General features: G+C 40.2%; 1 protein-coding gene across 3 annotated transcripts in view; it reads left to right on the top strand.

The window, feature by feature from the left end:
- The first annotated feature begins 5,270 nt into the window (after window positions 1-5,270).
- The window catches only part of larp1 (La ribonucleoprotein 1, translational regulator), a 58,431-nt gene continuing 48,728 nt past the window's right edge, over window positions 5,271-14,973 (top strand). For 2 of the 3 annotated variants that reach the window (XM_067608626.1, XM_067608625.1), the window contains exon 1: window positions 5,271-5,955. In XM_067608626.1, coding sequence (XP_067464727.1) covers window positions 5,565-5,955 — 391 coding nt within the window. In that variant the 5' untranslated portion in view covers window positions 5,271-5,564. The remainder of the gene's footprint in view (window positions 5,956-14,973) is intronic. The other variant, XM_067608624.1, reaches the window with a different exon arrangement.

Raw genomic sequence — 14,973 nt, 5'->3', positions numbered from 1 at the left:
CATTCTGCACAAGGAAAAACATAACGTCAGTGGATCTCCAATGCATAAAATATTAAAGGAACATATTCTGACTTGCCGGATGCATTCAAAGACAAATCTTTTCAATAGAACATTAAATCTTTTACTGGATTATGTGGATATAAACATATCTGCTGTTGTAACCTGCAGCTTTTGGAAGAAATGGGTTGATGAGACTCTACTATAGCGTTACTGTTACCACTCTTGACTCCTAAAGTAACTATTTTGTAGATGCACCTTTACAGAATGGTTTCATAAATGTTGTGAATGCATTTAAGTTTTTTTTTTTATCATGATTTAATCTGAACGTATAGCTGCCAACAAGCACTCATGCATTTGTGTTGTCTTTTTAATCTTTTCAGTTAAATGAAGAATTACAAAATTCAATGAACATTTTAATAACAATATAATAATAGTAAACTTAATTTAGCACTTATAAAGTGTTTTACATGGTTAAAACATTTAAGTACTACAATTAGGCAGTACAATCAGACAATTAAAATGAAACAAAATAACATATAAGATACCCTAAAATACCCTAGTATAAGATTTAAAACAAACAAACAGTAAAAACAACAGTAATAATAAAACAGATAAGACATGTTGGAAATAAAACAGTGTGACATCATTAAATAAAGGCCTTTAAAGAAAAAAGTAATTTAAAAGACAGATGATCTTAAACCTACCAACATTTATTTTGCACAGATTCAACACCCGAACATTCCTTTTCATTACATTGTGTTCAGGCAGGAAAATGACATTTGACTGTTTGCTTTTCTCACTTGCAGCACTGATTTGTCTGACCGTCACGTGACTAAAATGTGAGTAACAGCCAGAGGCTTTACAGCAGCCAGAGGATGGCGGCTGGTCCGGTCTGGTCCACCACATCCATTCAGCTGGGGGACTTTGGCTCTAATATGTGAGGTTTTTAAGATTTTTGAGGTTTTCTCAGTTTCTGATGCTACTACAAGTTTTATGTTGTATTGAAATGTATGTCGTAACAGTTATTTTTAACTGTGTGTTTCATGTGGTGAACCATTGCCTGGAAACAGGAGAAATCAAATTTCACATCTTGTGTGCCATGTTAGTGATTTGCAGATCAAATTTTCTACCTGTAGTTGAAAAATTAACTTTTTTTTAGACCTCTAAGTTACAAATAACTGTTGTTACAATGACAAGTGACCTGTTCTGCTTTGAAATATAATAATTATAGTAATTGTCCTTTCTTTTTACATTCTAGGAAAGTTCTCTTTTGCTTCTGCAAGGAATCGACATGTAATCGCAGATTGATAAAGCCGCTCTGCCTCTGAATCATGGATCAGTTTATTAGTAGCATATTTATACACATTCATATACAGTGAAATCAAGTGTACAGGCAGAGTTCCAGTAATAATGAGTACTCCTTCTTTCTTTCTTTCTTTCTTTTTCTTTTCATTCTCAACACAATTTTCTCCTGCACACCCCCTGACACGCCCGTCATTCACACACAGAGTTGTGGCAGCGCCCTTTACAACCATTTACAGTGCATAGTGAGAAAACTACACACAGGTAATGATCAGTACCGACGGCATATTTTAAGCTTTAGTCACAAACACACGAGGAATCCTGCAAGATATGTGCAGCAGCGGGAGCTCCTGTGATGTTTGTCAGCATTTTTTAATACTTAAAGTCACATCTGTTATAATTCTCATTTGTCTGTCCTGTGTCAAACTTTACAGTGGTGGAAAGAAACTAAGTACATTTACTACTAGTACTGTACTTTATTTAACTCTACTTAACTTATTGTACAATCTTGAGGTATTTGTACTTTACTTGAGTATTTCCATTTTATGCTACTTTATACTTCCACTCCACTACATTTCAGAGGGAAATATTGTACCTTCTACTACACTTATTTGACACCTTTAGTTACTTTTCAGATGAAGATTTGACATAATGGATAATATAACAAGCTTTTTAAAATACAACACATTGTTAAAGATGAATCCAGTGGTTTTCAACCTTTTTGGCTTTTGATTTCATACAAAAAGCAGTGTGTAGTCGGGGTCACATTTCAGATGTCTATGAGTTGTTAACAGCTCCACCAAATAGTGATTTTTCACTCTAAACTTCTCACATGGTTTCATTTAAATAAATGTTCAAATGATCCAATATTTCACCAAAAATCAAAGATTAGAGAAAAAGTCCAAAAACTGAAAACAGATTTGTGTTTCAGAACTTTGTTTTTTCTTCTTTCCTCTCCCATTAATCATCTCACAACCCCTCAGATTTCTCTTGTGACCCTTTGGAGGGGCCTGACCCCTAGGTTGGGAACCACTGGACTAAACTAGCTAACTGTATATAAAGTAGTTGAAACTAGCTCCACCTCCAACAGCTACAACTTGATGCTTACACAATGATATAATAATAATAATAAAAAATTCATATATAAAAATATATCAGTCAGAGAGACCAAACCACTACTTTTACTGTAACATTTTGCAGGACTTACTTGTAATGGAGTATTTTTACATTGCTGTATTGGTACTTTTACTTAAGTTAAGGATCTGAATACTTCTTCCACCACTGTAGGCTGTAAAAGCAGAGTCAACTCATGTGGAGTCAAACTTTCTTTCTCAAACATAAATAGACCTTTTCTCTCTCAAACACACACACACACACACACACACACACACACACACACACACACACACAGTATCAAATGGCAAGTCCGACGTGAACTCCTATGGCTATTATATAATCAACCACACAAACTAAAAAAGACCTTTTAATGGATGCCACTACAGACACAACACACACATTTTCTCTCTCACACACAAACAATCTCACACAACCGACATGGACTCAACACTGACACAAACTTAAACTCACAGTCTGTTATGGTAAAAGTGTGACGCTACAAGAAAAAAAAAAAAAAAAAAAAAAAAAAACTCGTTTGGTGAATTTCTCTGGAAAACTCCACTGAGGGCGTGAGCGCACACGTGCAGCTCCGGTATGGACACGTGTATAGCGTGTAGGAACAGTGCGGAGGGACTTTAAGTACATTTTCCCTCATTCTTTTACAGATAATTTAAAGCAGAGTAACATGAAATACGTGAATGAATGACAAACAAACGACATGTCATATCCATAAGGTTTTGTGGGCTGGTGGTTACGATAGAAACTGGTGTTTTCAACAGATGTTTAATGAGTTAACGGTGATTTGCGGAGTTCAGAGGGCGACACCGACGTCATGCAGGACTCCAGGCTGCGTTCAGGTGTTTTCCGGAAAAAAATGATTTAAGCCTAGAAATACATTAAGTAAGAAAATAAATAAATAAACGCAGTGAAAGGACTAAAAAAGGACAAAATGTTTTGTTATTATTTGTTTTATTGATGTATGTCATCTATGTATATATGGTCCAGAATTTATGTTTAATATATTGAATGCATGGTCACTCACAAATTAATGGTATAAAAATAAAATAAAATAAAATTGAATAAAATAAAATTAGGTCGCTTAGAAAAATGCTGACTGATAAATTACATTGTTTAACTAGTTGCACACACTTGTTGTTGTGACTGGTAGTGGTAAAAAAAACAACAATTTTTTACTTAAACTACAATTTTAAGGTACTTTTACATTAAATGCCTATTTGTATTTCCACTATACACTATGCTATTCTGTACTTCAACTCCATTACATCTATTTGACAGCTATAGTTGCTATAGTTAGGATGTTTCCATTAAAACATATGATCAACCTATAAAATGTGATTCATTGTTATAGATTAATCTACACAGCAATTATATAGTTAAAATTACCTCCAACTCAACCTGATAGATCATTAAAATGCTGTTTACATGTTAATTTATCACATAATGATAACCCAGTGATTTATGTAATAGCATGCTATCATGTTATGGTTGTACAACTTTTACTTAAGTAAAGGATCTGAATACCTTTTCCACCACTGCTGACTGATGTTAAATTCAATGATTTAGTGAACAGGCAGCAAATACAATGAATGTGAGACTATCTCTTTGAGTTTGATATTGTGACTAATTGTCTTCCTGTCATGTGTTACTGTGAGAGGTTACTGTTCATGTTATGTAGGCCTATTTGTGTATCTCATTGGCTATAGAAAGCAATCAGCTCCTCTGGAACAAAGAAAGCTGTAATTTAATCAAGCCATACATAAAAGATACGACATGGTTCACTTACAACCAGTAAATTTTTGATTATCTGGTAAGCAAGCAGGAAGCTGTGCTGCATGGAAAATTTTATATAAAATTTTGTTTGAAATGGTGTGTTTTATTGGAGTGCTATGTGGTAAATAAAATTATATGTTTTAATTCCATCTGTTGTTGATGGAGCTTTGGTTTTAAGTCAAATTATACTCTTGTTGAGGACAGTTGACACAGTGAGCATTTTGCCCTTTACTGCAACACAAAACTGGGCTGATTACACATACACACTCACTTAATACAAATATTTACCTGTGATGAATTTTGTTACTAAAAGCACTGGAAAGCGCCTGACAAAGTGGCACTTTATTATAATATGTGAAATTGGAAATTAAAGAATTTAAAACAACAATCAGGAGCCCAAATGGACACTGAAACAGGTTTTTCTTGCCATAATCATTCCTTCTGTTCATATTGACTATTAGAAGATCCCTTCAAAATGCACTTACAATGTAAGTGATGGGGGACAAAATCCACAGTCCTTGTACTGAGCCAAAATGTATTTAAAAGCTAATATGAAGCTTCAAGTAGATATCTTTCAACGTTACAGTCTTTTTAGTGCCAAAGTCCCTCTTTTTGTTACTATACTTCCACCGCAGCTCAACAGGAAAACACTGTCCGGGGAAACACAAAGAGGGAATTTGATGCTAAAAAGACTGTAAATGTGTCAGATATCCACTTGATATGACTAACTCACACTGCTGAAGCCTCATATAAACTTCAGATAAACTTTTAAATGTATTTTTGCACAAAATGAGTGTGTGGACACACTGTGGATTTTGGCCCCATCAAAGCACATTTGAAGGGGATCTTTTAATAGCCAGTATGAACAGGAGGAATGATTACAGCGAGAAAACCTCTTTCAGTGTTCATTTGGGCACCTGGCTGTTGTTTTAAGACAGACTTGAAAAGCTGTGAACCTATCCTTTAAAAGAGTTTTACGACGGGGATGCACTTGAAAGCAGCACCGGCTTGCTTTGACTCAAAAGCGCGCTCCCGGCTTTACGTCGCTACACACTGTACGTGCGCGCACCCCTCTATCGCGTGGTGGGGATCATCCATATTGCTGCTAGTGGTGGAGATAAGGTTGTAATCCTGAGAGGCCCTCGGACACGTTTCTTTATTTTTATATATGTTTTAATCCAGCGCGGACTGCTCTGCGTCTTAGACCGAAGCTCTTTTGGTCTGGGAGCGACAGAGGAGCGGCACACGACGCGGAATAACTTCACGTTTCCTTGAATTGAAGGCGAATTCGGGCCGGGGAGGGGGGGGAGAGAGGACTGGTAATCCTGAGGGGGGAAGAAAGACGGTGGTGGGAAATGGCCACTCAGGTGGAGGCTCTCCTGCCCGGCAACCCGCTTGCCAAAGCGGAGGAGCACGGCAAAGTGATCCGCGGCGAGCCGGAGGAAGAGGAGGGCGGCCGGGGCGACGGGGCCAAGCGGCAGACGGGTGTCGCCGAGCAAGGGAGCAGCGGCGGCGGCAGCCCTGGGCAGGGAGGGACCCCCGGCGACACGGCGGAGGAGCAGACCCCAAAACAGGCGACAGAGGGGAGCAAGGAGGGTTGTGACAGCGACGACAAGCAAAACGAGGAGGGTGTTAAAAGCAGCAGCAGAAAGGAGTTTACTGAAGCTCCCCCGCCCAAGGTGAACCCGTGGACAAGGAAAATGAATGCGGTGACCGTGGTCAGCGTGAATGGACAAGCACACCACGGTTTGTACCCTCCCTACATGTTTATTTTCTGGCTGTCAGTGTCCTGTTCTGTGTGTGTGTCCGTCCAGGTGTGGTCACACGGGATGACCGAGCAGCTGTCATCGGTATCATGTAGCATTTGTTGAACCAAAAGAGCCAAGTGAGTGCATAATAAACAAGCCCTCTTGTTGCTCCCCTGCAAGCTGGATATATTTGGAGTGAAAGCCTCCCCTTCCTCCTCCTCTAAGTGAAGGCTATTCCTGGAGTTCAGGGTGGCAAAGTGGATGTATAGGTGGATGATTGCACAAGGGATCACACCCTTAAATTAGTTAAAATGATCCTTCATCACACCTTTTTTTTTGTTTTTATAACATTGAAAGGGCTGAATTGGCTCTTCTGCTTTAAGTGGTGATATTAACTTGACTTTCGGTCAATTTAAAGATGCAATTCTGGTGTGTCTGTAGTTAGAGGCGTTATTAAGGGGAAGAAAATAGACATATGCTTGCTTGCTTGCTCTGCACGTTTATGGACACGTTGTGTTATCGTGCAGTGCTGGTGAACTTACTGTGCTTGTGTCATCACACCAGACAATCTGTGTGCATTTTAGAAGATGAGGTTTTGGTGTTTGTGGATGAATTTTTTTTGGCTTTTTTGGGAGGGGGAGGGGGAGGGAGAGCATCCTCCTTTTTAAAGTTAGGAGAGTGACTTCATCACCGTGTCCTTCTAGCATGACACACTCCCCGCACTTGCCAAAGGTTTAAACCAGTGTTTACTACTGTTTATAGGCTTGTTTTTGAGACGTGTTTCGACGTACAGTCAGGCCAGACACTAATGTGACATCCGCCCTTGTCTCGCATTGCATCAATTAGCAGAAAAGCCACGAACAGCTTGGCCGGCTGTGTGGCTGCTCAGCCAGCTAACAATAGCGCACACAGACAGACTCCTTTTTGGCCTAGTCCGTCGTCAAAGCCCTTCCCATTCAGATGGCAAGTTAGCTTAGCCTCTGGGATGCTACCGTCCGCATCCAGACACCCTGTGAGAAACATGTCAGCTTTTTTTAGCCTTTCTAGGATCAATTCTCGACACCGAAACACGACCAAACACGAAACATCTGCTCGTTTTAATCTGTTAAAACGAGCAGGTTTGTTGTGAGACGTCACGTGTTCACTCCACGTGTTCCCCGAGAGAGAGAAAAGGCATGGCCGCTGCTAGCAGGCTAGCTACACCGGATCAAACTCAAGAGACCTGGGATAATTTCAGGTTGTCCCGTGGAAGACAGTCTGGTTGTTCCGCGGTTAATAACCCGGTTGTCACGTCGTGTATTTGTTGTCAGCTCAATCCCGGCGTCTGCCTGCTTATCCATGCAGCTAGTTAATGTTAGCATGGGAGCTAGCAGGCAGGCAGTGTGCAAGAGTCATCATGGCTCCTGCATGATCTCACACTGATCCACTAATTATGTTCTGTCATAAATAGAATAGAAAATACTTTACTGTCTACTTTTTGCATTAAAAAAGGCAGAAATTTGTCTTTGACTTGAATGTGCAAAAATCTGCTATCAAGCGTTAATACATTAAAACACATCATATCACATCCAGACAAGACATTACAACACATTCACATAAAAACATGTCAAATACACATCTGACTCATCTCTAATTAAGGGGATGATTGCAACCAAAGCAAAGCCACAATAATCAATTGTGTGGTGTGAAACAACTGCTTGCTGTGTGAAGACAAGGTGGTTTCTTGTCTCTCAGCCATGTGTGTGTGTGTGTGTTTTTTGTCCTGTCTGTTTTACAGTTACACAGCCAGGTCATCATGAGTCTGTTCTGACAGCAGTCTGTCTGTATTTTGTGATGTCTTTTTGTTTGCCAGGCAGTTTGTTTGCTGTGCTGCAGCATGTGTAACTAACGCCCACATTCAGGGTACAGGTTGTACCCTGAATGTGGACCAGCCTGGGTGGATTTGGATGGATGTGCTCCTGAAGCTGTCAAATCAGCAAGTAACAATGGCTTGGAGCCAAAGGTTGAGATAACCAGGCAGTGCTGCTCTGTTTTCAAGCTGAATTCAAAGACGGATATTGGTTAAATGCTAATTGTAAGCTGGACAGTTAATTTGTGTGTTTAGAGTAGCAATTTCAAACTTTCTTTTTTTGCTTGTGACCCCATAATGCAACAAAATGTCTGCCTTGGACTCGTGGTCGAAAATCGTATGTCCATGACTTGTGAACAGTACAATCTAGGGCTGCAACTAACAGTTATTTTCATTATCGATTGATCTGTTTATTTTCTCATTTCATCTTGCTGTTTGATCTATAAAATGTCAGAAAATGGTGAAAAGTGTCGCTCACTGTCTCCCAAAACCAAAACTGACGTCCTCAAACGTCTTGTTTTGTCCTGACCAACAGTCAACAACAGTTTGAGTTTAATTTCATAGTTGGTGACTAATCAATTAATCATCTGATTGTTGCAGCTCTAGTTCAAACAAAGAGTGACTTTTCCTTCCTCTGATTGGATCAATTGAATAATTTGTAGATCCCCAAAGAACAAACACCCCAAAACTCACCTTTTGTTAAATATCTTGAAGCCAATAATGTTGGACAAATGGGACTGTATCTTGAGGAAATCTGCCAGATGTTGAGGTGGGAGTGTGGACTAAAGTGGAGCTGGAATGATTAGTCGTTGAATTGATAAGTCAATTGACAGAAAAAAATAATCAGAAACTATTTTGATAATTGATTCATTGCTTCATTGTTTTTCAAGCAATAATAATGAAAAATACCAACCATTCTCTGGTTTCAGCTTCTCAAATGAGATTTCCTGCTTTTTGTTGTCATATATCGTAAACTAAAATCTTTTTTTTCTTTTGGTTGAACAAAACAATACTTTTAAAGATGTCTCTTTGGACTCGAGGAGGTTTTGATAGACACTTTTTTCACATTTCATAGATTGAATCATCAATCGATTAACTGAAAAGAGAATTGGTAGATTAATGGACAATTAAAGTAGTCGTTACTTGCAGCCCCAGACTAAAGTGTAGCAATTCTCAAATGTTTTACTCTTTCAGTGTTATTTCTTGAAGATTGTGGCATCTTTAGCAAAACTGAAAGACCTGTATTTCTTTTTAGTTTGTTCACTAACCGAAAAGTGAGAACCTTTTGTCTTTTTAATAAGTAGATTGCGTTCTAATCAGCCGTGTGTGTGTGTGTGTGTGTGTGTGTGTGTGTGTGTACTCCCTGTGTGTCCTTGAACAAGAACCAGGATAAAAGCAACAGCTGAAAGACTGGGAATGTATTTCCATGGCTCAGACAGCTTGATTTAGGGTCACAGTGTGGGAGTATGTTACTGTAATGTGTCTTTAATTTGTGGCAAGAGAAAGATTTGGATTCAGAATAAGCAGCGCATTTTCAGTCACCTCAGACTTGCCTCTACTTTTGTTGGGGATAAATAATTTTAGCTGACAGTGGTGGGCATGTCACCAGCTACAGTAGAGTACTGGAACTGGGTGGCTGAACCTGTCATTGTTGTTTTTTCCGCAAAGAGAAATACACAAACTTGAACATGACTCATAATGAAATACACACAATATGACAAAAACCTACTACACATGTATAATTAAAGTGAAACCTGGAGTACATCCAGCCATCACCATCCAACCTAGCCTTCAATGCTTAAACATCATTATCTTCACCACCCACGTCTTGTTATACGGACAAGTGATCATCAGCTGACTCATCATGAGCATTTAACAGTATGATGGAGTGAGAGATAAAAGAAAATTTCACCCCGTTAGACCTGGCCTTTGATACTCTGAATCTCCATCCAGAGGTTGGAGAGGACATTATCGGAAATTATTTGAATCACTTAAACTTTGTGATGCGGCCTGTTCTTGTCAGGAGATTACCAAACGCTGGTTAGGCTCGTTAGCTGCAGACAATAGACTCATCAATGTTTGGCTGCTAGTAATATTAGAAGTAAACATGGTTGTGATTTGTCTCATTTCAAGGGTGTGTGGCCGCATTCTTCATACTCTCACCAAAAACCACAATTGAGACTCTGGCAATGCAACAACAGTTTTCTATAGGCTGGTCTGCAGAAAGTACTGGCTACAGGCTTAAGGCTGCATTCAGACCAAATCCAGCAGTAGGGTCGGGTAATCCTGCAGGTTGCATGTATGTGATTGGCCACTGCAGCATGACGTCGGGTCACGTTCTGGCAAAAGTTGATTCTGGTTCAACTTTTTGCTGGATGGCTGCTGCGTTTTTAATTTTTTTTTGCTGAGTCCTATTTGGTCCCCACCCCGCAGCGTAAACGCACTGCCCCCATTCAAATGAATGGGAAGATTGCCATTTTTCACGCATTGCTGTATTTAGTCTGAACGCAGCCTAAAGGTGACCTATGTGGAGTTTTCTTGAAAACAAACAAAAGCTATATTTACATTTAGTGGTGCTCATTGAAAGTTTGAGGTCTAACAGATACATGTTGAATGCATTTCCTTCCTCAATATTACACAGTTACAGAGCTGCACATTGCTATTTTTCTTTGTGTGTTACTGCCACCGACAAACTGATCAGTGGATTCGCGTGACGCGGGCACCAGGAATGTGTATCACATCGCTTACGTGCTCGTGCACAGTGAAGAAACTCTGCAGGATACCTTTTTTTAATGTGTGGTCACATCAGATTTCACTCAGAACAAGACATTTGCTTTTGGTTTCGAGTTGACCCCGCTTTCTTCAATTTGTGCCCAGTTCAGTCAGTTATAGTTAACTCTGACTAACAAAATCGTGAGGCTCTCCAAAGTCCTGCCAGTTAGAGAGATGAGATGAGACTGACTTCCCCCTTCAGGAAATGCTGATTGGTTATAGGACCGCACAGTGATTAATACAAGCAGCAGAGGTGGATGCTACTTAACGTCAGTATCTTTGACAGAGGTTAATAACAGTGAAGTGTTTCATAAGTTGTGTCATTTACAAATTTATGGACTGTTGTTAACTTGCTATCCATGCTAGCCCCTTGCAGTTTATGCTTACAGCCTTACCCATGCTATTTTATGTCCTGCCTGTTTTTCACCACACCACACATTAAATTTCACCAGTTCAATCTGGTCTGACAGCACTATTACTGAGGCAGCTCTGACTCTAAGGTTGTTTTTTTTTAAGTTTTTGTTTTTTTGTGGACATTTTCACCTCTACTGGACAGTTTAGTATAGAGGCAGACAGGAAACCAGGGGGGGAGAAAGTATGACATGCATCTTAAGTCGCTCACTGGAATGGAGCCATGGACGTTTGCGGTTGTGTGGTATGCTCCATAAGCATTTGGCTACCAGGCTACCTCTGACTGTAGCGTTGAAGCTCGTCTGACATTTACATTTCAGGCATTTAGCTGACTCACTACTCCTGTTTGTGCAGCAGCGTGTTCAATGCGTCTGCAGTATGCTGTTTTGTATATTTTTCTGAATGTTGGATTTGCTAAAGATATGCCAACAAATGCAAAGTGGGGCAGTTGAACAAAAACAGGGAGTCAGTTGGACAGGTGTGAAAGAATTCATTTCTCTGATCTGATACAACCAAGATCATTTTTTTTATTGTTTTGACTGTCTTGTTAATGTGTTTTAAGTAAAGTTAAACTGGTTTCACAGCTTTTCAGTACATTTCACACGTGTATGGTCCAGAAAGACAAATCAGCTCAGTTCCTCTGAACACTTTTAATGTCCTGATTCATCATTGTATGTCAGCCCCTGAGGGAGTTTATGGTGAATTAGTGCTAAATGTTGGCAGTGGTGTCACCAACCTCCTTCTGATGTGTCACCACAGAACAAGAGTACTATTATCTTATTATGAACATACCCTCTCTACTTAAAGTTTCTTCCAAGTTCTTAAACATTTGCAGTTTCTGGTGGGCAGCGAAATCCAATTTGCTGCAAACGAGAACATACAGAGTAAACATCTTCCAATTAATCAGACAGTCCGGTACAAAACATGAACTCTAACTGCCAACAAAATGCAGCCACTTTGGCTGGTAAACTGGTTAGTTTCAGGCCTGGTTGTGGCACCTGTTGCTGTTAACAGACAGTAAAGTTGTGGCCAATAATTTTGATGAGGAGCCCTGAAATGTTTCATTCCTCTTCTTTTTTTAAAATTTTGATTGTTATGCATGAGGGCAGCCGGCCTTTGTCTGATTCTGCTGAGACAAGAACATTATGTAATCATATACACAGTTTTCAATTTGAGGTATCAGAAATTGATACCCTCTATTTTAAGTCATTTTTTTCCCCTCTTAGGATCAGGAGCTGTTGTGAGGAATGCAATCTGCTTTTTTTTGTAGATCAGGTGTGCTCTTTTGATCAAGGAATCAGGACTGACCAGCCCGGCTCGATTCATTAGCATTCCTTTAGCATATGCAGGAACCTTATTTAACACTTGCAAATGCAGCTCTGTTTGTTCCAAACTTTGGTTAGAATGGGACTGTTGAATGAAAGCCTCCTTCTCTTTGCACCTTTATATAACTTTGCAAATTAATACAGGAGCTTTCGGTCTGTGAAGGGTCATCTCAAACTTCAAATTGATTAATGAAAATCAGTAACACCCAGCCGCGGGGGGTTATACATGCGGCTCTTTTTTTGCCAGCTCTGAATTAAGTTGTGAATTTGAAGGACTCTGAAGTGTGTGTGAGATGTTTTGAAGCTGCTTGGCATTCCTGCAGCACAGTTTCACAGAGTCGGGGGTTGCAGTTTCAAAATTAGCATGGACACCTGACTAGTCTTCCCCATTTGTCCCTGCCTTGTGAATCTTGTCCTCTTTGTTTCGGGCCGTGAAGAGGCAGACCCCCACCTTCTGTCATCAGACACCCCGGGGCTGTTGGCAGTCGGGTTTTACGAGGTGTTGGGACCCGACAAAGGTCATGAACCTGGAAGGAGTGCTGATGCGTAAATGGGTAAAGTGGGTCTACAGTTGCAGGACTGACTGCTGCTTCTGAATGGGTGCTCACTTTGTTCATTCGAGCTCAGGTGATTGGTCGGCCTGTGGGAATGAGGTGTCTTCCTGTTTGGAGGTTAAGGCGAAAACTGATGCCTTTTGTTTGACCCACACCTTTTATAAACCAGTTAAATGCTCCCACTCTTGCTACTGGTCCAATAGATCATGTTATTAAGTGTCTCTTTTCATTTTTGAGACATCCAACTCTTAAACCTCATTCTCAGTAATATCATGTAGCACAATTAGAGCTGCTACGATCGGTCGATCAACCAATTTTGATAATCTCATTTTAATAAAAGCTGTTTTGATAGTTGATTCATTTTTTTTGAGTCATTTTTCAAAGAAAAACAATATTTTCTGGTTTAGTCTTCTATGACAATAAACTAAATATCTTTGAATTTTGGACTGTTGGTCTGGACAAAAGAAGACATTTGAGGTCTGCAGGCTTTGGGCTAATTGAGAAAATGCAGCACAGCAGCAGAAGCAGTACGAATTCATAATGTGCAGTCAAACAAAATCCAAACCCACAGATCTTTATTTTAACTTTATTTATTTCTCATGGAGATCCAAAGTGAATTTTGCAGAAATGTGCTTAAAATAGGCTAATGCACAAGGCATCTGTCCATTTGATGTGATTGTGCAGCCATAAAAAAAAAAAAATAAATAACCTGGCGTCTTGGGTTTTAATATTTCACTCTCTGTTATTGTCAAAACCAAAACACACGTTAGTTTTACAGCAGTTACAGGATGTGCAAATCTTCATCATAGTCACATTAACAAGTGCACAGGTGTGAATTATACCCACAAATTACTTTTGTGCTTGCTAGTGTTTGACTTGAAGCTTTATACTGGTATCAAAGTTGAGAACGTCAGAGCAGAGTAAACGGGGGTGGGTGGGAGGGTGTAGCAGCCTGAATTCTGTGGTATTTACTCTACTCCACCTTTAGCGCTACACATAACACACCCACTCCTCACGCACACACACACTCACTATGTCAGCTGTTTAAGATGAGCTCTTGTCTTAAAGTCTTCCAGCTCAAACCGCTTTATCTATCTCAGGGTCGTGTCTGGACTCGGCGATAGTGGTCCATCCCTCCGTGCAGAATCGGCAGGGTGTGGACCGTTCAGGGTTGCATCAAGAGTGTGTGAAGATGATGGTGTGACTGAGCTCCTGTAGCCAAAAGCGGGAGTTCAGTTTAGTTAGTGTCCGTGTTTGTAAAGCAGACAGAAAACTCCAAACAAAAGTATTTGGGGCGTTGGCTCGCTGCGACTCGGGGTTTGTTGCACTCTGAATGGAGTAACAGGCGATTCATTGTCAACCAGAAATAAAAAGGCTCCAGCTTGTTGAACAGGTGCATTGTTAGGAATATACAACAACCCTGATTATAAGACGACCCCCTCCTTTTTCCAAAAAAAACCCAAAAAAACCCCAGCATTTTTGTTTTGCACATAAATTTTGATCTGAACGATAAATTTATATCCTGAGGAAACGTTCTATCAGTCGTAGTCATGACAGCAGTAAATATCTTGAATCATTAACATTAGACAGTTGTCATATCAAGCAGCTGTTCAGTCAAAACTCACAGCAACGCACTGCAGCTGAAATTAGCTTCATGCAACCTGCAGAAAAGCATCAGATTTAGGAATTTTAGGAATTTTGGGTGCAGAGCCGAACAGTTTTGAGTTCAACATCAAGGCCTGCGACGTCAGGTGAGATTCGTTAAAGTCTGTGTCATGCTTTCCTTTTGTGACCTCTGCTTATTATGTTTATGTTTTCTGCGGCTCATTGTACGCAGGGAGACGCCTCCCGGCCCTCTGCTGTCTGAGCTTTTTACTCTGCAAGAGATGATGTCACCACACTAATCATGTGACGCCGGGGAGAGTCTTTGACGTGTGGGTGTGTGTGTGTGTGTGTGTGTGTGTGTGTGTGTGTGGGGCATGCAGGCAGGCGGTGTGCGCTCTGACTGTCGTTTCCTCCATATTTGGTTCTTGCAGACCGGCTTCCCTCCTCTGTCGTCACTCTGCTCTGCTGTGCATGTAAGACCATCAGACTGCATGTGGCCA

The sequence above is a fragment of the Thunnus thynnus genome, chromosome 13, assembly GCF_963924715.1.
Source record: "Thunnus thynnus chromosome 13, fThuThy2.1, whole genome shotgun sequence".
Lineage (NCBI taxonomy): Eukaryota > Metazoa > Chordata > Actinopteri > Scombriformes > Scombridae > Thunnus > Thunnus thynnus.
The sequence above is the reverse complement of the archived record's forward strand: the minus strand, read 5'-3'. Positions and strand labels throughout refer to the sequence as shown.